Raw genomic sequence first — 22067 nt, 5'->3', positions numbered from 1 at the left:
GAACCAAAGTTTCATCCGCTTCAGATTTATTTATATTATTTATCATTTTACCTTTATATTCTTATTTGTATAATAATTAAAGATTAAATTATACTTTTAGTCCCCATTTTTGTAGCAAAATTTGAATTTGGTCCCTTAATTAAATTTTATCTCAATTTGGTCTCTATTTTGGAAAATTTGACTCAATCAAGTCCTTTTCGTTAGTGATGAAGTAACGGTATTAAATGGAGTGTCACGTGTCATTTTTTGAATTTTTTTGAATTTTTTTATTTTTTTTTTATTTTTTTAAAACTTTTAAAAAAATTAAAATTTTGCCATGTGTCAAGCTGACATCGTGCCACGTGGCAGTAACAGTGTCACGTGTCACTATTTGGGAGGTGTCATTTTCTCATTCTCAATTTGGTCCCTGTATTTTATCTTTTGTCTCAATTTAGTCCCAATTTTTGTAAAAATGATGTAATTTCGTCCCCCTCCAAATTGAAACAAAAATTATAAAATGTTATACAAATATTTTTATTAAATTTGATTTTTTTATTCAAATTGATATTTTTATTATATATTTTCAATAAAACCAAGTTTCTTTAAATTTGTTTCACATTAAATTTTACTTAAAATTGTTTTCAAATTTTAAATTTATTTGTTTTTTATTGTTACATAAACTAGTTAATTTTTCTTAAATTATATAATTGTTATTTTTATACTAACTAAAATATTTATATAGAAATTATTGAATTTTACACATTTTAAAAATATGCAATTATTTAAAATATAAATTCAAATAAAAAACAATATTAAAGTATAATGTAATAAAATATCAATATAATTTATGAATTTTTTTATTAACATTATTTTCTATTAACAACTTTAAAACAATTTTAAATAAAGTTTAACGTAAAATATAAATTAAAATAAACTTAATCTTGTTAAAAATATTTACTTGAAATGTCAATTTTGGTAGAAATATTTGTGCATATTTATATAGAAATTAAATTTGGTTTCAATTTGGAGAGGGACAAAATTGCACAATTTTTACAAAATTTGGGACTAAATTGAGACAAAAAATAAAATATAGGGACCAAATTGAGAATAAGAAAATGACAACTCCCAAATAGTGACACGTGGCACTATCACTGCCATGTGGCACGATGTCCGCTTGACACGTGGCAAAATTTTAATTTTTAAATTTTTTTTTTTAAATTAATAAAAAAAAATCAAAAAAAAAATTCAAAAAATTCAAAAAATCCAGAAGCTGACACGTGGAACCCCATTTAACACCATTACTCCACCACTAACAGAAAGGACTTGATTGGGTCAAATTTCCCAAAATAGGGACCAGATTGAGATAAAAAATAATTGAGGGACCAAATTCAAATTTTACTACGAAAATGGGGACTAAAAGTATAATTTAACCATAATTTTTCCATGGTTTTATGGTTGGTTTATATACTTATGGACGAGATGACAAAACAAATATAAATTTTATTTTTATTATATACTGAAATGGCATTGATATCTTAAAAATTTGAAATTTATCACATATCAAGCCTGGAATGTAAGTGAACTATGTACATACAAAATTTTCTTGGTCATCTAACTAGAGATTGTCTCTCAATCAGCATAGATAACATTAAGTTTTAACAAAATATTAAGAGAATTAAATAAAGTAATTTATTCATCTGCTCATACTTATTTAGATACTATAAATATAATATAATCAGGATAATATATGAAGTAAATTAATTACGTTTATTATTATTTAACACATTTTTTATGAATGTCTTCTAAAGACATAATTTTACAATCTTAATTTGGAACGATATCTAAATAATGAATATTTCAGTTTGAATATTGCTAGAACACATGTGAGTTATTTGTGAAAGTCTTTAAAGGTATATTTTATCCGCGTAAAGACTATTTATATGTTTTTACAACCTCAATTCAAAATTGAGTGATAATATATATTTCTAGACAAATAAATTTTATCTAATGTAATTTTTATTAATATATAAGAAAAAATTTATCAAATTTTAGGAAAAGAAATTAATATATTTAAAATACTTTTAAATATTTTTTAATTTTTTTCAAATATTTTTTATTTTAACAACTTTATTTTGTTTGTAACTAAGTTTATTTATGTTTATCCTGATATTTTATATTATTCACTGTATTTTAATTTAAAATTTATATAATTATAAATATTTGATATATATATATATATATATATATATTTGATATTATACTTATTTTTCATAAATTTTATTTCTTTTAAAATTAATTAATTTATATTGAACTAATATAAAAAATTTATACATTTAGTAATTTTTTTACTGAATTATGTTTTAAGTACATGACAAATTTCATTATTTTCAAATCTTGCATGTAAAAGTTTTTTTTAATTATACGATGTGAGACATATTTTGCATTTCTCACTTTGCTTAAATATTATCATATAATATTTTATTATAAGTAAACATGATCCCTTAAAGATTTATTATATTTGGTAAAAATTATTTAAAATTTAATTAATGTTATAAAATTATAAATACAAAATTTAAATTTTAAAATGTATAAAATACTTAACCACAAAATTATGAAATACAAAACTATAAAATTACAAAAATACAAAATTAAAAAGTCTATAAATCGATAATTTGATATTTTCATAACAATTTTACAATTTCATACTTTTGTGATTTTATAGTTTTGTAGTTTTTTAATTATCTATTTTTATAATTTTTGAATTTTTGAATTTTCTATTTTTATAAATTTTAACTTTATAATTTTATATTTCATAATTTAATAGTTACATACCTAATATTTTTATAATTTATATTTTGTATTTTATATTTTAATAATTTTAATTAAATTTAAAATTAATTTCCATTAAATATCATATATCTTTGAATAAAATTATTTTATTATGATCTCTCATAAATAAGATATAAATATTATATGATGATATTTAAGATAACCGTTTAAGATAATAGTTAACTCGCAAAGTTAACATAAACTTACAAGTATTCAATTAAAAGTTATGGAATTTATGAAGAACTTGAAATATAATTAACCTAAATTATTTTTATGTCCAATTATTATTAATTACAGGAATAGAAAAGAAAAGAACATATATAATACATCACTACTAATATACTAAATATGCACGTGCTGTCTGTCAATAATTATCTTTTAACATTAATGATATTCTCTTCATAAAATGAATCCAATTCCAAATAATTATAAAATTGTTATTTTTTTAGTGTATGTAGTTAATAATGAATCTACATTATGGATAACTTCCGATGCAACTCACACCTCTTCTCTATTTTTTAGTATTATCAAAATTTTCAGATTCAATCATTATATTTATTTAAATTGTGATATGGTAATTCATATTATATGTATATATATAAATAACATGATTATTCATTATATTTAATAACTTTTATTTAAAGTATCTCCAATATGAAAGTACTTTTTAAGACATAACAACAATTACATCCCAAATGGTTGCTTGGTCCTTGAAAATATAATAGCAACAAGTTTTGCCAATCAAACTAATGTACTTAAGTAAAAAAATAATAATGAATAAGAGAACTTTACTAAAAAAAACAACAACTATTCTTTAGTACACATATTAAAGCATTGCAGGTTCATCACAGCAGATAAATTTATTGCTATATATTTTAATATTATAGATAGAGATATACAGATTAACACCACTTATTAGGTATACTATTGGTCATTTTTGTATATGTGTAACATCGTCTTAACTTAATTAAAAAATAAAACAATTAGTTATTTTAGTTAATAATATAATTTTTAAAGTACTGAAACCGGTGATGTCATTAATTCACTAAATTACCATTCATTTAATTAGCTAACATTAGTTATTTTCTCCTTACCCTCACGAGAGAGATTGTCTCGTCAGCTTATGATTTTTTTTATTGATAAAAAGTTGTAAAGTAATTATAAAATATTTAGAAAACAAATGAATAATAATAATTTTCTGAAAAGAAAAAAAAATCCTTAAATTATCTGTATAGGGACACGGGTAGTAAATAATTTTTAGTGTCCGTCCACTGATCTTCATCTGTTGAATTGATATTGATAATCCAAACCAAAATAATTAATTTAATGTGAATCAATCTAATCAATTAATGATCAAACGAACAATAAAGAAATATTTATTAAAATATTTGAAAAGCACATGTTAGTTTTGCGAAACTTAAAAGAGAGTTCAGAAAGCATATGCCATGAATGCACACATGCCACATGGTGCGCGTGTGTTCTGGTTTAGTTAGTGATTTCTTGGATCCAAATCTAAATTATGAGAAGAATGCTAAGTGCACATGGTTTATGATTCCTAATTGGGATACAAAATACATGCATTTTTTATGCTTTTGAACAAGTTTTAGGTCATAACTACACTCTACAGACAAATCAATATAACAATGTCATATAGTTGTTTAACATCATATAAAATCTTCAAAGTAATGCACTGTGAGAAATTTTGCTTAAAAAATATCCAAAAATATTTATTCACTTAATTATTTTTTAATTGAGTTCGTAAAAAAAATCAATGTGACAATATTTTATATTTATTAAATTGAAAAGTAGTCTGATTCGAAATGGTAGAGAAGACATAGAATGAGAATAAAACTCAAACTTTCAGTTACAGGGATTATTTGCAATAACTGATAGCAAAGTTGGTCGAACTATTTAGTCAACCTATCAAATTAATTATCTGTGGGCTTGGTTTAACTTAACATTATGATGTATTAATGTATTAGTTTATTAAAATTATATTTTGAAAATTTTCAGATTCCAACATATGAAAATTTGAATATGAATTTAGATAATTAAAGAAAGAATAAAGCAGAGAGAAGAGTGTGTTAATTGTGGATTTGAAAAATAGAAAAGAAGATAGAAAGAGGTGTGTGAGTTAGATGGAGAAATAAATAATTTTGTGCAGTTGATGAAATTAGAGGGGAGAGAGTGGAGAGAGTGGAGTTAGAGAAGGTGCTTAACAGAAGATAAGAAAAAGAAGAAGAGAGGAAGAATGATGAGATGACACACAATCACACCCTCTACCACTGATCCACCTTTTTCCTCGACGCGCATAATATCTCTCTTTTTTTCTTTCTCTCACTCTCATATATGTAAAGACAAAACCAAAACCGTGGATGTGTCTCCATAACCCACCATTTGCAGTCTCATTTTGCATCGCTTCCAATCTCTCTCTCTTTCTCTCTCTCGCTCTCTTTCAATCTCTGCTTATCCCTGTTTAGGCTTCAGACGTTGGTAGATCTGACGCAAACGAACCCCTAAATTGAAAAACCCTTGCGATCGGATCAGGTAAATTCATTTCCCCAATTTCTCTGCTCTCTCTGTGCAATGTCCTCTCAGTTGCGATAGGATCAGGTAAATTCATTTCCCCAACTGCTCTCTCTGTGCAATGTCCTCTCAGCGCGCAGATCTAGCGTGCCGGATCTTCCCGGAACCCGATGCATCCCAAATCGACCACTTCGACCGCCTCCCGGACTCCCTCCTCCTCCTCGTCTTCAACAAGATCGGCGACGTAAAAGCCCTAGGCCGCTGCTGCGTCGTTTCTCGCCGCTTCCACTCCCTCGTCCCCCAGGTCGAAAACGTCGTCGTCCGCGTCGACTGCGTCATCTCCGACGACGACTCTTCTTCCTCCTCCGCCGCCTCCGACAAGTCCCGCGGCCCTTTCTGGAACCTCCTCCGCCTCGTCTTCGGCGGAATCGTTAAGCCCATCCAAACCCTCGGCCAGTTTCTCGGCCCCAAACGCCCATCCTCTTCCTCCCCCACCCCATCCTCCTCCATTGCCGTCGGCACCGATGATGACTCAGACGCCGGCGTCACGCACCACTCCCCCACTCAGGTCCTCAAAAACTTCAACGAGATTCGCCTCCTCCGGATCGAGCTCCCCAGCGGTGAGCTTGGCATCGAAGACGGTGTCCTCCTTAAATGGTGTACTGTATGTCCCATCGGTCAATCGGCCAAAGCCAATCCTCAGGCCCATTGGTCAAGGTTGAAAAAACTCGTACATAAAACACCATCGGTCGAACGACCTGGTAAATAAATTGCGTAGGTCCATTCCGACGGCAAGAGCCGCCGCTCGCCCTTGCCAACTACTGCTGGTAGTGCGGTACCTGAGCCCTAAGCTGCCAGTCGCCACTTTAATAGGTCTCAAATTCAGTCCTTCGAAATCAAGTTCGTGCGTGAAGCACGAATTTTCAACTAGAAATTTGAGAAGCTCAAACCCGCTGCCGAGGAGGTCGAGCACGTGGTGGCGCTAATGCTTCCCCTGTGAAGGTCAAAGATGGTGTTGTGATTGTCCTATGAGATTTTTATCGTCATTCATTATAAAATTGTAGACATTTGTTTATTTTGATACATTTTTGTGTTTGGGATTGGTATTGGTTTGGGTTCTGAGATTTTCAGTGATATGATATGGTTTTCCAGTGAAGTTGTAATTGCACCTTTATTGTGTGTTTATTGGTTTAGGTCTTTCCTATATATATATGTGATTATGTGAGTATTTAGGCTATAGAAAGAGGGTTATGGATACTGATGTGATGGATTTGTTTACAAATAAAACAGTCAAGAATTACAGAGTACATTGAAAAATTTTGGAGAAGGGTTTTGGGTGAAGATAAAGAGTGAAAGAGATCTAGAGATAGGGAGTGAAATGGGGTCCATTGTTTGTATAAGTGATTTGTTTGGTGGTTATTCTGTGATTTGTGTAATGAGTAATTGTAGTATTGCAGACATTACTAGTAAACAATGAAGACAACATTACACTAAAATAACTTCAACGAGAGCTTTGTTACCTTTTAATATTATTTCTTTTTTATGCTTATTGAGTTTTTAAATGATTGAAGTTGTAATATGCTAGAGTTGCTCATGCCTAATCAATTTGAAAGTCTTGGAGCCAAGCATCAGTAATTTGCATATAAATGTTGCCAAGAGAAAAGAATGTACTTTACTTTTGAGTGAAATGAAAAGAACAGTCTTTTGATAACATGATAACATGATCTGTCTTAGTTGCCTACTTTGTGAAAGAGCTATGGTGTAAGCATTTTAATTATTGAGAAATTTTTTAGCACAATACGATGTGAGCCATATTATGAAACTCTAATTTCTGTGTGCAGATTTATGATTTACTAAAAGAGAATCACGTGGTTTGTCTTGTATGCAGCTTTAAGTATCCATGCTTATATGTCTTTTAGCTTTAAAGTTATTGTATTCTTTGTTATTTCTCTCTGATAATGCTTGAATGGTATGTTGCTAGCCTTTATGTCAACATACTCTGTTTTGTGGAAATAAAATTTGGAATGAAATGTTTCTCCTCCCTTTGTTTACCTTTATATCAAACAATAGCCCCATCTTACCTTGTGTCTAGGCCTAACCCCAAGTTTCAATCCGGGGATTATTCTGCAAGTGGTTCTTACTTCAATTAAGGATTGCGGCTTAAATTGATTTTTTTGGGTCTTCTCAGCCAAAATTGGAGGTAATTCATCCTTAGTCTTTCTTAAACTTATGGTTCTAAGCAAATATCAAAGAACACTTAGATTATACACTTAGATTACACATGTTTATTGCATTTATTATTGATTTAAAGATTAAAATTTGTTTTTACTACAATAGATATTATTTAATGTAGTTCTAATTTTATATTTTTTGTTTGTTATTCATATTTTTTAAGAGATAGTTTTGGTTACGTGGAAATATTAGCATTAAATGGGACATCTTATTTAAAATTTATGAGGGTTAAAATTAACAATTCTTTAAAGGAATTGAAAACCTAATGAAGTTAAATTTAGAATCATAGAAAGGTGTAAAGAAATAGGAAAGGAAGTCACCCGTAACATTAATGTAATTGAATATATGATATTTTTCACTTTTCATAATATGAATATGTACCAACTTTTACTTTTAACATTTTGTGTCATTAGGTTTTTTATTTTATAATTGAGATTGAGAGAAATCACTTAGTTGTTAAAAACTTCTGTTTTGACCTTTTGTTCATACTTGATACATTAGATAGTATCTGGATTTTAATAATATACTATAGCTAGGGTCACTTGGTTAAGTTTATGATATGAAGTTTGTCTTAATCAGTTTGACTGATTGTTAATTGATTCTGAGTGATTAATCATGTTTTGGACATCTTTGTAATTAAAAAAGAATTAAGGTAATTGTATATGTAGTTTCATGGTAGACACATGTTGAACTGTGACTATTGGCTTATTCATAGATGCTACCATCATCCACTGTTCTGTCTCTCGCCGGTGCTGGCACCGTACTGACGGTGATTTTTTCCGGCGAATTGGGTCATCTCAAAGCCAAGTGTTCTCCCAGACCCAGAAAGGTTTTCAGCCGTTGGTGCATAAAGGAGCTTTATTTACAGCAACACTCCATCAATGGTTTCAAGTCCAAGAAGCAAAACTCACTTTCAAGCTTCGCATTCGGTAAAAAAGCCGAAGACAGCTTTTTCTCGGTAAAATATAATCTTGTTCCTTGCAATTTTCGGTTTTTTTTTTTTAAATTGTTGATTAATTTAATATAGCTGCATAATATCATTTTAAAGTCCAGTTACAGTTTGGATAACATTTAGCACTTCATAAATCTTCTGGGTTGAGTTTGAATTTTGGGTTCCAAGGGAGAAAAGACTTAGATACAATACAAGTATCCTTTTGTTTATATTTGGAGTTTTACCTTATTAACATATATTGATTACCAACCTTTATTATGACAATTATTGATTTGAAACTCCAATTCTGGTTGGAAAACATTATAACTACCTAAGGAACAACAAAGTTTTGTCTTCCAGAAGGTGACGAATTGAAAATTTGAAAGCTTACTTTTATAAAATGTTGACTTAGGCATGTGTTCCGGTCTGGAATTAGGGACCGAACCAGAACTGGGAATCAACTCTGCCATCAAAGACCCCCCCTCTTTCACCCGTCCCTCATATATATATAGGGTCTTTCAGTCTTCAAATGGCTATCTTACTGCCAGATCTTTAGCTAACCAACCTACCCACTTCTCCACTATTCTCTCCTGAAATCTCGCATGGGGGTGGTTATTCCTAAAATCCAGGGATATTTGTTTGTCACCTCGGCCACCTCGGCCCAAATGCTAGTCACCTCGGTGACCTCGGTCCAAATGTTCGTCACCTGGGTCACCTCGGCCCAAATGCTCGTCACCTCGACCACCTCGGCCCAAATGCTCGTCACCTCGGCCTGTGACTGAAATTCGTTGTTTTATGATAAATATTGATCGAGTCAGAATCCAAATGAGCATGTTGAGGTCGGCCATTCCCTGGACGGTACATCATGCAATTGTTTGCTTTGAAGTTTTCAATTATACAAATTTAATTCACCTATTTCACCCTGATTTTGGTGAAAAAAAAAAGAGTATTAGTTTTCATGTCCTTTATCATCATGACAACAAGTGAACCTTGTCATCTTCGCCACATTTCTTTTTCCAATCCCCTTGTTATTCATCGCTATATATTCTAGTCTTGAAAACAGTGTACCTTATGAACTCACTTGGATGTTAACTGCTAATATTGAGAATATAGGTCAATTGTCTTTTATAGGACTCTTTCACATTTTATTTGTTTGTATGCTGCATGGATTTATAACATCAAATTTCAACTGACACCCTTTCTAAGGAAATTTAGATACTTTTGTAAACTTTGTCATGTTAATTGCAGTTGATGATCATCATTAAGGGGACGTAAGTAACAAAACTTGTGTACTTTGCAGGATGTAAATGAAGACACAGATGACATGTATGAAGATTTAATTAATAATTATGGAAAAGTGGTATTTAGTAGAAAAGACAAAAAGCCTGCTAGCGCAGAGATTGATGATGATGTTGAAAGCCTGTCATGTAAGCTGAAAAGAAGTCTTGTCAAAGAATTTATTTCCACCTTGTTTACATTCATGTACAATCTGTCTTTCAACCTTTTGGATTATATCAGGTTTCTTTAAGAAGATTCATCTGTCAGACTATCTGAAGGATGATAAATTACATAAGAATCTTGTAAAGCAATTTAGGAATAACAATATTAAAAAGTAGGGAGTTCATTTCTATAGTTTTCAGGTAGGTATATTACTTAGAGATTTAAAAATATATATACAATTTTTGGAGGTTATGCAGCGGGAACTTGGTTATTGTGGTGTGCTTAAGTCACACATTGAGTAACATGGAATCTTTGGTGGAGTATTGAAGTGCTTTGTTCTTGCTCGCTTAATGGCTAACTTTTGAGGTTGAATTTCCAAGTGTTTTAGTACTTATGAATTGGTATCAAAGCCAGTTGTTGGTGTGTCATAAAGAACTATGGATGTTCGATTATGTATTGAAGTGAATGGTTCTCTCTCCTTAATAGCCTAGACTTTTAGGGTGTGTTCCCCAAGTACACAGATACACATGCAACTATGAAACATAAATTCTGGGAGAATAAAGTTGAAATAAATTAATGCAGAAGAAAATAAGAAATATTCTTGCTGCCATGGGGCTGTAAAAGGAAGTGAATACCCATAAATACCCTGATCTGCCTTCACCTTTGTTGGGTGATTGGAGCCTCATTTAAATAAATAACCTAAGCTCCAATGTTTTTACTGGACTCAGCTTGTTTGATATTTTGAATTTGTTTAGTTTATCTATTTGTTGGTGAAATTTTTTTATTGATATCGTTGTTTAACTGATAAATGTAATCGTTTTCATGTGTGGTTGTAAACAAAATCATGGTACTTACCATGCCTCCATGGCCACTCTCCACCATATACCTGTTGTGCTTGAATTTGGCCAGGCTTTCAGTTCTGTGTCATTCTGACTTAATTGATGAGTAAGTAGATTCTGTTTGTAAGAATATTACTACATATGTGTGAACACAGTTAATCTCCATGTTAATTGTTATAACATTAAACATATACAAATAAATTTTAGTGGTACAGTTATAATTTTATTAAGTACTTGAGTCAATCTTCTTTGTGTGTTTCGAAGTAGAAAATCCTCTGCTAACACCTAATTTGTACATATGTTTTCTCACATTAGTTTTTACTTTTCTGTTTAATGTTCTGTACCATGGAATCTTTCTGTAAGATCATGTTATTTTCCCCTGAATACTAATACAAGTGTGTTCATGATAGGACTAGGAAGGTATATGTTAGGAGGAAAGTTGTTAAAAAATAGGTGGTTATAGGTTGTTGTCTGGTAGTTTGGAGGGGGGAGAGACTTTCAATGAAAGTTTATATATAGGGATAGGTAGCCTTGTCTTAGGAGGAAGGTTTTTGTAAAGGGGAGTGAACAGGATTATTGCTATCCTGTGTGAGGAGGGAACAATGTCCCTGGAATACTACAATTACTCATTACACAAATCACAGAATAACCACCAAACAAATCACTTATACAAACAATGGACCCCATTTCACTCCCTATCTCTAGATCTCTTTCACTCTTTATCTTCACCCAAAACCCTTCTCCAAAATTTTTCAATGTACTCTATAATTCTTGACTGTTTTATTTGTAAACAAATCCATCACATCAGTATCCATAACCCTCTTTCTATAGCCTAAATACTCACATAATCACACACATATATATATATATATATATATATATATATATATATATATATATATATATATATATATATAGGAAAGACCTAAACCAATAAACACACAATAAAGGTGCAATTACAACTTCACTGGAAAACCATATCATATCACTGAAAATCTCAGAACCCAAACCAATACCAATCCCAAACACAAAAATGTATCAAAATAAACAAATGTCTACAATTTTATAATGAACGACGATAAAAATCTCACAGGACAATCACAACACCGTCTTTGACCTTCACAGGGGAAGCATTAGCGCCACCACGTGCTCGACCTCCTCGGCAGCGGGTTTGAGCTTCTCAAATTTCTAGTTGAAGATTCGTGCTTCACGCACGAACTTGATTTCGAAGGACTGAATTTGAGACCTATTAAAGTGGCGACTGGCAGCTTAGGGCTCAGGTACCGCACTAGTGAGGTTCCAGCAGTAGTTGGCGAGGGCGAGCGGCGGCTCTTGCCGTCGGAGGCCCAGTTCGCGAGCTTTGGTAGTTGACGCTGATGGTCGTGGTGGATGAGGTTTCAGGAGGCTGAGGCGTGGCGGCTTGCGGAGGAGGAGCGACAAGAGATAGAAATCGTAGAAGGGGAGTGTTCTGTGAGGGTTTGGTTCCGGTGAGGTTTTTCGTGAATGAGTGGGGAGGTGTTATCTTTTTTTTCGTGTGTTGTTCTGTTGTTCTGAAGTTTGTTAGGATGAGGAGTGTGTGAAAAAACGTCAAAAAAATTGTGTGTGGGTTAGAGAAGTGTGTGTTAGTGTGAGATGTGGAAAGCGAGAAAAATCTGCCACGTGGAGTCGATACAGTGGGTAAGGATTTTTAGGTGAAAAAGAAAAAGACAGGTTGTGGATAGAAATATGGATCGGACTTTATGAGAGGAGAACATGGGTGGTAGTATTCTTTAAGTGACTAAAAAACTGACAATTGCAAGTGACAAGTGATCCGCAAGCACAAGCAACAACGGCGAACTATGTACGATATGAAGATGAAATGCAATCAACACAATATGTCAATGCCACTCAAGCTCGACAGAATTAAAGCCATTCATTCATTCAAGATATTTTGACAAGGTATAGACATCACAAAAATGTTGCTCGCACAGAAAACCCTAATCATAAAATTGGCCACTCAAATCAAAAATAGGCAAGATTAAATTCAAAAATGCAACAATACATTGATGAATGTCATACCAGAAACAGAAAAGGAGTGGACTGAGGCGCAAATGCGAGCAATCGAACCAAATAACCCAATCGAGCAAATGCGAACGGCGGCAATCGTGGACTGAGGCGCAAATGGAGGTGCAAATGGAGGCGAAGGAAGGAGAAAGGAGAAAGAGGTGAAACAAAAGAGGGGAAACGAAGAGGAGAAAAGGAGAAAGGAGAAACGGAGAGCGAACGGAGAGGTGAGCGAACAGAGAGCGTCACATACAAGGATCCTCGCCCAGCTAGAATGGCAGCAGCGAGAATGGCGAGGCTGCGGAGGAAGGAGAGGAATCAGATGGTCTGAGAGGCGTCTGGCTCGTCGAGGAATAGTTCCTCAGGCACAAGGAAAGCACTATGGAGGCAATCGACCACGATGCCGAGCATGAGAGCGGAGATGAAGGTGGAGCTGACGCTAGTGATGAACACGACGAAGACGGTGAGCCCAATAACTAGGGTTTCAAAATCTTTAACCGATACAAAGCTCAATTGATTTGTGTGGTGTGTTGAACTTGCTCTTTTCGGTGGGTTTTTATCTCTTTATCCTACTCTGTTGCGATTTAAACATTTAAGAGACACTAAATCAAACACTCATTTAGTCTGTCCAAAAGAATATGAATTCAAGTTTTTTAAATTTCAATTTTCTATAATTTTGATAGTTTTATTGTATAATTAGGAAAATTTATTGAAACAATTTTAATTTATTGTTTGATGCAGAGTATTTTGCTGGAGAGAAAGAAAGTGTTTTGCAAGTAAGTTCATGTTTTGCAAAAGGTGCAATGGTGCTTATCATTGTTCGGTCTGCAACCTCCTCATAAGGTAGAGTTTGTAACCTTACTAGTGAGCTTAATATTAATTTTATACTAATGTTGGGAATTGAATTGGGAATTGTTGTTGAGTTAAATTCCTGATGTGAATATGACCTGAATTGGTTACTGCTGCTGTCACATAATTTTTACTGTCACAGCTTAAAAATTTTTGCGGCCATGTGATTTGATGTTGTCATAGTCCAGTAAGGGTAACTGTTGTTGTTGCCATGTTTGTGTCACAACTAGTTTGAATGAAATTCTTGGACCTGTGCATAGCATTTTAATATAGCAAGTAAACGCCATTTGAAACCAAGTATGAATTAATTAAATACACTTGCATAGTTTGAGCATAAATTTACTATGTCTCAATTTAAGTTGATGTGAATTTGGTTAATAACTCTGTTTTTATGTTGTGCTGATTTGCTTAACGTTGCCAGTTGGATTCACGAATACCAATCATATAGTTCCTTTGATAATACAAAAGTAACTAGTTTATTGTTATTTTAGTCAGTTTTCATTCATAAATTGATAAACTAATATGAAATTAAAAAGATAAATATAACTGCTGGAATATGGTGCAATAAGGAGAAATGAGCGGCACTAATAAAGTGTTTAAAATTAATTTATATCTGTTACCACAAACAGTTTAGAATTAATAGTGATAAGTTTTGTTATCAATTTTAGAGCTAAAGCATCACTTCTTTTTTTTATATGATTTTTGCCTTGATGTAGGTAGTTGACTTTTCTTTTCGGCAATATTTTCATAATGTTTCTTTCGAGTGCTCGTGAATCTATAAAAAGTAATAATACATTATTTTTAATAATTTTGTTAATGTGTTTTAATATTACTATGGTGTAATGTACATTGTCAGTATGCTACCAGTTTTTTTATATTTTATTTTAACCGTAGTTTTCAATCACGTACCAATTGTTAGGAATTGTTTTGCAGTTCAATTTTGAAATGCTAGAGTGGGAGGGCAAGGATTTCTTAAAAGATGTTCTGTATCCAATCTAAGGCCTATAAACGTGAAGGTTGAATATTTCATTTTTCAGGTGTTTCTGCTGTAGTCCAGGTTGAAAGTCTTCAATGCTATGCATTTCTTTTATAGCCTGGAACTAGATAGATAGAAACTTGGACTTTTAGTTGACTTTTATCTACACTCTTTAAGAAATAATTAAATTAATAGTTAAAGAAAATATTTTGGAAGAAAAGTAATAATTTTTGTCTTTGTCAGTTTATTAGTAAAATCTATATTTTTAATATTTATTTTTTATCATAAATATTAAAGGTAAGTAGGGATATTTTAATGTATGATCATGTATACAGCTTTATAGTGTGTATTGTACCATGGTGTTAAGTTTTATAATTGTTGAGTAACTTACGAGAATAAAGTTACTAGCTATTAAAAGATAGTTACGAGAACCCTTAGAGCACACAAAATCACTTGACGAAAGCAGGTTGCTCTCTATTGTTTTTCCAAATTGTTTTGATGGTATCTTATGTTGCTTCTCGATTGTAGAGCATTTATGTAAACCAACAGATTCAAAGACACATTTTCTCCTTTTCGTCGAAGGGATGTCTGGCTTCATAGTTTTAGCATTTGTTATTTCTCTCCTTAACAAATCATTTGGTTTGCTTAGATGCCAAGTCCAGTACACCACCAATATTAATATTAGAATTTTTAACATCTAGTTGACCCTTATAATGCTTAGGAAATTTTTTTGCAGTCTGTTAGTATCCCCATACAAAAAAATCATTGGCATCATCATTAAAAACAAATGAGACACAATTATTGCATTGTATTTACAAAAAATACCTTTTGAGCTTGTCCATGAGCCACAGTAAATTCCTTAAGTGCTTGAAAAACTCTACTTAGAAAATTTTAGTATAAATTCCTTTTTCCACAACTTAAATTGGAGTTAATTTTGAATGTGTGACTTCATAGGTATTCTTCCTATCTTTAATTTATACACATGTATGTATCTATGCATTATTTTGAATATGATTTTATGTTTAAGGTGAGGTCATACATTTTGTGTTGTATCTTTTATCTATAATTCTATTTTTTAAGCTGATGTCGCAATTAAATGTTCACAGCAGTTTATCATAGTATAAAGTGGTTGTTGTTTTACAGGGAGAAAATAATGACAACTGCAAGGAAAGAGAAAAAGAGAGAGAGGCTCGAAGAGAAGAGAAGCCTAAGAAAGCAACTTTGTTGGAAAAGGTGAAAGTCAATCCTAATGTTACTCATACACATAATGTTGGAAAGGGTTTATCGGTACAATAGGATAAACCCTTGAAGGAAATATGTTATATTATGAATTTCAGATTTCCATTTATTTTTAGTGAAAAGTATTTTGTATTGCTGGAGAGAAGGAAGTTAAGGTTTGCTTATTGGGAAAGAAATAGAGGATAAAATGGTGTTTCTAAAGGTGACAGTGATTGAGGACAACAACCACCTTTTAATAGGAACTGATAATAACTGGTATGAGCAGTCATGTACTGTTAGATGCTAGTATAATAATATCAGTCATGTTGGCAGTTCTGGGTAGAATATGTGCTAGAAAATAACTCGCATTGCGTCAGCAGTTCTTTATTAGAATTAGATACTACTGTGATGACAGTTATTCGTAGAGAATAACTGATGGCAGTTATTTAGAAGTTGTAGAGTGTGTAATTAGGCAAAGGGGATTGCTATTTGCAGTTTGTTTGCCGAGAATAATACTCTGTGTAGGATGTCTGTCGGACAGCAAGTGCATTGCTTTGCTACATTGTTTTTGATTTCATGTTCTGCGTGCTGGTTCACCTATTGGTGCTCTATCACTTTTAGATTCTAAAGTTTTAGCATTTTTTGCTGTGGAAAAAAAAATCTGATTATGTCTTTGTTATAAGAAACATTTAATTTGCATTTACTTCAAATTAAGCATACTACTTGACTGTAACAATGTTGCTGGTCTGTATACAATAATTATAGTTAATGAGTTCACATTTGACCAAATTTTTTCTTATTCAAAGTTTGAATAACCAGTTACCTAGTTCTATTTATTATCAATGTTTGGTTACTTATTCACAGGTTTGCACACATGCTCTCACAAACACACATATAGTTATATTTTATGCTTATCTATGGGTACATCTTTGATCTCTTGGTAATTTTTCATCAGCTTGAAGATGGGGATTCTATTGCTGCAAGCATGCTGCAGGGCTCTCAAATTAATAATGAAAAAGAAGCTGGTTTAATAACTAATTCCATTAATAGTGTCACTCAACTGAAGGAGAGGTTGTCAAGTCATAATCCATACAGAGGCAAGTCTGACTCCGTTAGGTTTGTTGAGTATTGGGTTCCTGTACAAATATCTAATATGCAGCTTGAACAATATTGTTCTATTTTACTGTCAAATGCTTCTATTCTGCGCTCCTCATCAAAGGTTGATAGCATTGAGGCCGTTCGTGATGTTCTTATATTAACTCGGAAGGTTAGGTTTTACTTTCTAAATAAATTGCATGCATATCATAACATCAAAAACAATATAAAGTTGCATGAAATAATGTATTTATTATTATTAGATGTTTAGTGCTAAACTGTTAACAAGTTCTTACTACTGAGCGATATAATTACAATGAGTATGACATCAATATAATCAATTCAGTATTATTAATAAAAATTGATTTTGTTTTATATTGAATTCATTTCAACATCCTATGCTGCATATGAATTGATGCTAATTCTGATTTGGTGTTTCTGATTCATAATTAAAATGAATTTGATATACTAACGTGTACTTTTTTTATATTTGATTTGGTGTTCCTTTTTATTAACTCCAGAGCTGTCAAGTGTTTGTGTATTTTCTTAATAGTTTATTTTTATTGTGGTATCTCTCGACAGTGTTGTAGTCATCCCTAACAAGGGTCTCGAACCGTCTCAGTATCTTGATTTTGATTTAAAAGCAAGTGGCAAGTTGCAACTTCTTGATTCAATGCTTGAGGAGTTGAGAAAAAGTGATTTAAGGGTGCTCATTCTTTTTCAGGTACACATTTCAGACTGTCTACCCATTAAGTCATTAAATTTACATCATCATCTATTAGTTTCTTTAGCTTCATAGTTATCAATCACAATGAGGAGTGGCTGACCACAAAAATGTTGTAGTTGGGTGACTTTCATATCAAAGATTTTATATTATAGATATATAAATGCCAAAAACTATTCACAACTATAGGCACATTCATATTAATTGGCATGAGAACACTGGAATGAAGTGATAAATAAAAGACGGAATTAATACATAAGAATGGAACACATAAGTTACGTGTGAGGAGAGTCAAAAGAAGTTGAAAAAAGTATGAAGGCTTTCGAGCAAAGAGCTGAGTGAACAGAGATCCTTATATTGGAGAGCAGTGGTCTATTAGAAAATACTTGGCTTAGCTGGAAATGATACTGCTGAGCTAGGATAGATGAGAGATGAAAGCAGAGGTCATACTTGTTTTTTGTTGTAAAGAAGTTGAGGATGCAATTCATGTTTTTGAATAAAAATACATGTATTCTACACGACTGTGAAAAAGTGAATCATGAAAATACTGCAAAAATGGATTCTATAGCTAAAAAATTTGAGGTGTGGGCAGGGAGATGGTTTTTGGCTGTGATGTCATGGTTAGAGTCATGTAGCTTCCTAGGTTGATGTGTTATGGAGACAAAAGACTTTACGCCGCTCAAGAGCCTAAGAATTTGAAGGGACTAATATTAAATTCTATTAGTTGGTATAACAACACTACCCTTCAACGTGAGATCCCTAAATTGTTCTAGAGAAGTCCTTTTGTGAATGCATTAGCTAACTAGAGTCTTGAAGGGACCTACATTGTATCTAGGGGTGTCAAATTGAGCCAATCTGACTCACATGGGTTTACTCACTTCGGGTTGAGTTAAATACGAGTTAGCTCAACCTGACTCACTTTTTGGTGAGTAAAAAATTTTGCAACCCGGCTTGACTCAAGCTGTGGTGGATTAGTGTGTTGATGCACTTAAAGATGTTTTGTTCTTTCAATTTTTTTTAATATATTCATCGCAGTACAAGCAAAGTAAATTGACTTGACTAATTTTTTATAGCAATATGATAAAAAATCTGGACAAGAAAAGAACAGAATTGGCTTTGTACATTTTGCAGAGAGGTCCAATGCTATGAAAGCACTGAAAGATATGAATTAGAAGGTAGCACATTGTCCAACCTTGTGTGATTGTTTTTGTGAATGTTTGTCAATATTCATTAGCTTTATTCTATGTTTCAGGTAAAGTTTTAGAGTGCTCTTTGGCAAAGCCACGGTCTGATCAAAAGTCTGGAGGGTCAAACACACAGAAGTTAGGACCAGGATTGCTTGCAAGTTATCCACAACATGTCGGTTATGGTTTGGTTGGCGGTGCCTATGGTGCACTAGGTGCTGGATATCATGCTCTAGGTCTTGCACAGGTGACATTTTTTTCATTTGTTTTTCCATTAGATATCTTTAGCTTGTTTCCAGATCTAACATCACTATATTATGGTCTTTATTTTTGTGTTAACAGAAATCACTGTATTGATGCTAAATAATGGAATTATAGAGCTACTAACTTCTACAGAATCTAAATCCTTATCGAATTGCATTTAAAGATGTTCAATAATATATTTCAAATTACATTAGAAATCATGCATATGCTACATGAAGTACTATTATGGTGTTGTAGCTATCTGATATAATTTTCGTGAAATTTATTGGAAAATTTTTGTCGATAAATTATAATTAAATTTTTTTCATTCTCATCCACTCAACTTGAATCCTGGATTATGATTAATCTTTCTTTTCATTACATTGTAAGATGGATCCAAGGCATACTGTAATTCCTGAACTTCTTTTCTCAAAATTATCAAAGTCAATTGCCTCCTGAGTTGACTATGTTCAATCCTACACCAGTAATGTTTAAGACTGGATAACTTCTTTTATTTTTCAGAGTTTACATTTATAATTATGATTCACATTTATATTGTAGGTTTCTGATCAAGAGAGTGTGCCAACTAATACAACAAGTTCTGTACATGAGGAAAATCATGTGATAGTTGAAGAATATAATATAATGTGGAAGTTAATGAATCATTTTATGTTTTGAGAACCATTGCAGTACTTCATGATAGTTTTTGCTGACTAATATTGTACTTGAATTTGAATTTGAATTCGTATATTTGTTATACTTTGATATACATTTAGTCATCTATAAATAATGTCAATTTGATGAGTTTATATCTATTTATGTATAATTTCATTAAATATAGATTAAAAAAATAGAATAAATGTAAATAATTGTGATTGAAAAAATATATATGAATACATAAATGATAAATGAGTAAAATAATATAATAATAATAATTTAAAAATCTATGGTACTTTACAGAGGTTTTGAAACCTATAATATTTTATGGAGGTTTTGAAGCCTAGGGTATTTTAGGGGGTTTTGAAACACATGATATTTTATGGGGGTTCTGAAACCTATGTTATTTTATGGAGGTTCTAAAACCCATAGTATTTTATGGATGTTTCAAAATCCACGATATTTTACGGAGGTTTCAAAATTTATGGTAATTAATCGGGATTTTAAACCCACAAAACTTAACTGAGGTTTTAAAACTTATGTTAAATACAAGAGGATAAAAAACCTCCGTTATTGATTGGTGCTTCCTGGGGTTCGTAAAAACCCTGGTTAATACATTCTCCAGGGATGATTTAGCGGGAGAAATCGAAACTCCAGGTAAAGAACTTAGTAGAGGTTTTAACCCTGAGTAATGTAAAAATAAACCTCTGTTAAAAATATTTTTTCTTGTAGTGTTCGTAACGTTAATGGACTTAATTTAAAAAAAAAAATCTATATTACTAAATCAAAAGAAGATAATTCAAATTTGATTACAGAATTAGCAGGTAGTCTAATATTTACTTTCTCCAAGAGAAATACAATTTACTTAACAATAGATTTGATGAGAAAATACAATAAAAATAAAAATAAAAAACGCTATTAAATTATTTTAAAACAAGAGTGCAGTAAACCATATAAATAAAAGGATAACGATAAAATGGTTTTATAAAATTATAAAATTATGAAATTATGAAATTATGAAATTATAAAATTATGAAATTATGAAATTATAAAATTATAAAATTATAAAATTATAAAATTATAAAATTATAAAATTATAAAATTATAAAATTATAAAATTATAAAATTATAAAATTATAAAATTATAAAATTATAAAATTATAAAATTATAAAATTATAAAATTATAAAATTATAAAATTATAAAATTATAAAATTATAAAATTATAAAATTATAAAATTATAAAATTATAAAATTATAAATTATAAATAAAATATATATTTATATATTTTGTAATTTTGTAATTATGGAATTATATATTTTTATAATTTGTTAATTTTTGTAATTTTATATTTTTAATTTTTTTTTATAATTTTCGAGTTACATGTTTTATATTTTATAATTTTTTTTTGCAACTTTTTTGTAAATTTAAAAATTATTTTCTTTAAATGCAATCAATATAGGAAAAGATCAAGTCATAACCGTCTTTTGTAACAAATAATATTTGTAACATTTATGGAAAATGAGAGTGCAAGATAACTGTCACATCATAAAGTTAACAGACACACTTAAGAGTAGGGATTCAATTGAAAAGTTTTAAATTTGAAGGAGAGACCATAACAATTTATTGGGGACGCCAATTAAAAGTTCCCAAAGAGAGACTTAAAACATAATTAAGTCTTTATTTTAATGTATAAAAATTTTAAATTAAATTTAAAACGTATTAGTCAACTTAAGTATTAGTTCAGAGTGTAAGGTCGTGAAAGAAATTTTTTTTTTCAAATTCTACTTATTTTAAGGGTATTTAAATTTCTAATAATTTAACTAATTGAAATACTTTAAAAAATATTTATATTTTAAATATTTTTTAATTTCTCTTTTCAAACAAAGCATTTCATTACAAAAAAATTTAAATTCTCCAAAAAAAATGAATTGCTTTATTAGAATACTCTATCCAACTACACCTTGAGGTTCTTTCAAAAACATAAGATTCATGTCATTAATAGTGCACATGATTGAAGTTGCATATTCTAAAATGTTGTGATGAAGCTCGGAACATTCAAAACATCACATAATCAATCAGTTTCATGGGATAATATCTTCCAAATCGTGACAGATTCCATATTGATAAAATCAGGGCATTTGATGGAACATAACAATAATCCAATAACACTAATATTACTGTAATATTGTATGAATATCATAATTTTAATCAATTATAATCTAATTTACATTAATCAATTAATAGAAGTTAGACAAAATAATCATAATGGTGGTGTGAGTATGCCATTGATAAAATTATC

The 22067-nt window shown here is 31.1% G+C and overlaps 1 protein-coding gene across 32 annotated transcripts; it reads left to right on the top strand.

The window, feature by feature from the left end:
- Positions 1-4964: 4964 nt before the first annotated feature.
- On the top strand, positions 4965-19917 carry LOC114172825 (F-box protein At5g46170-like). Of its 32 annotated transcripts, none has more exons than XM_085668616.1 (13): positions 4965-6336; positions 7176-7228; positions 7405-7534; positions 8282-8524; positions 9798-9924; positions 13561-13662; positions 14602-14725; positions 15788-15877; positions 16818-17129; positions 17540-17681; positions 18755-18856; positions 18934-19112; positions 19670-19917. In XM_085668616.1, exon 1 carries the CDS (start codon positions 5456-5458, stop codon positions 6101-6103), a length of 648 nt encoding a protein of 215 aa, XP_085524742.1. In that variant the 5' UTR covers positions 4965-5455; the 3' UTR covers positions 6104-6336; positions 7176-7228; positions 7405-7534; positions 8282-8524; positions 9798-9924; positions 13561-13662; positions 14602-14725; positions 15788-15877; positions 16818-17129; positions 17540-17681; positions 18755-18856; positions 18934-19112; positions 19670-19917. The 32 variants fall into 32 exon arrangements, 26 of the variants coding, with proteins under 26 accessions (XP_085524742.1, XP_085524743.1, XP_085524734.1 ...); XR_014986267.1 differs by having other exon boundaries at positions 4975-5355; XM_085668617.1 differs by lacking the exon at positions 7176-7228 and having other exon boundaries at positions 7427-7534.
- Positions 19918-22067: the final 2150 nt, after the last annotated feature.

This window comes from Vigna unguiculata, chromosome 11, assembly GCF_037176805.1.
Source record: "Vigna unguiculata cultivar grain cowpea cultivar isolate G323 ecotype 2 chromosome 11, ASM3717680v1, whole genome shotgun sequence".
NCBI lineage: Eukaryota > Viridiplantae > Streptophyta > Magnoliopsida > Fabales > Fabaceae > Vigna > Vigna unguiculata.
Note: the sequence above shows the minus strand (reverse complement) of the source record. Positions and strands in the feature narration are given on the sequence as shown.

Coding starts and splice junctions, on each gene's coding strand:
- LOC114172825 (XM_085668617.1), top strand. CDS start 5,456: ATGTCCTCTCAGCGCGCAGATCTAGCGTGCCGGATCTTCCCGGAACCC.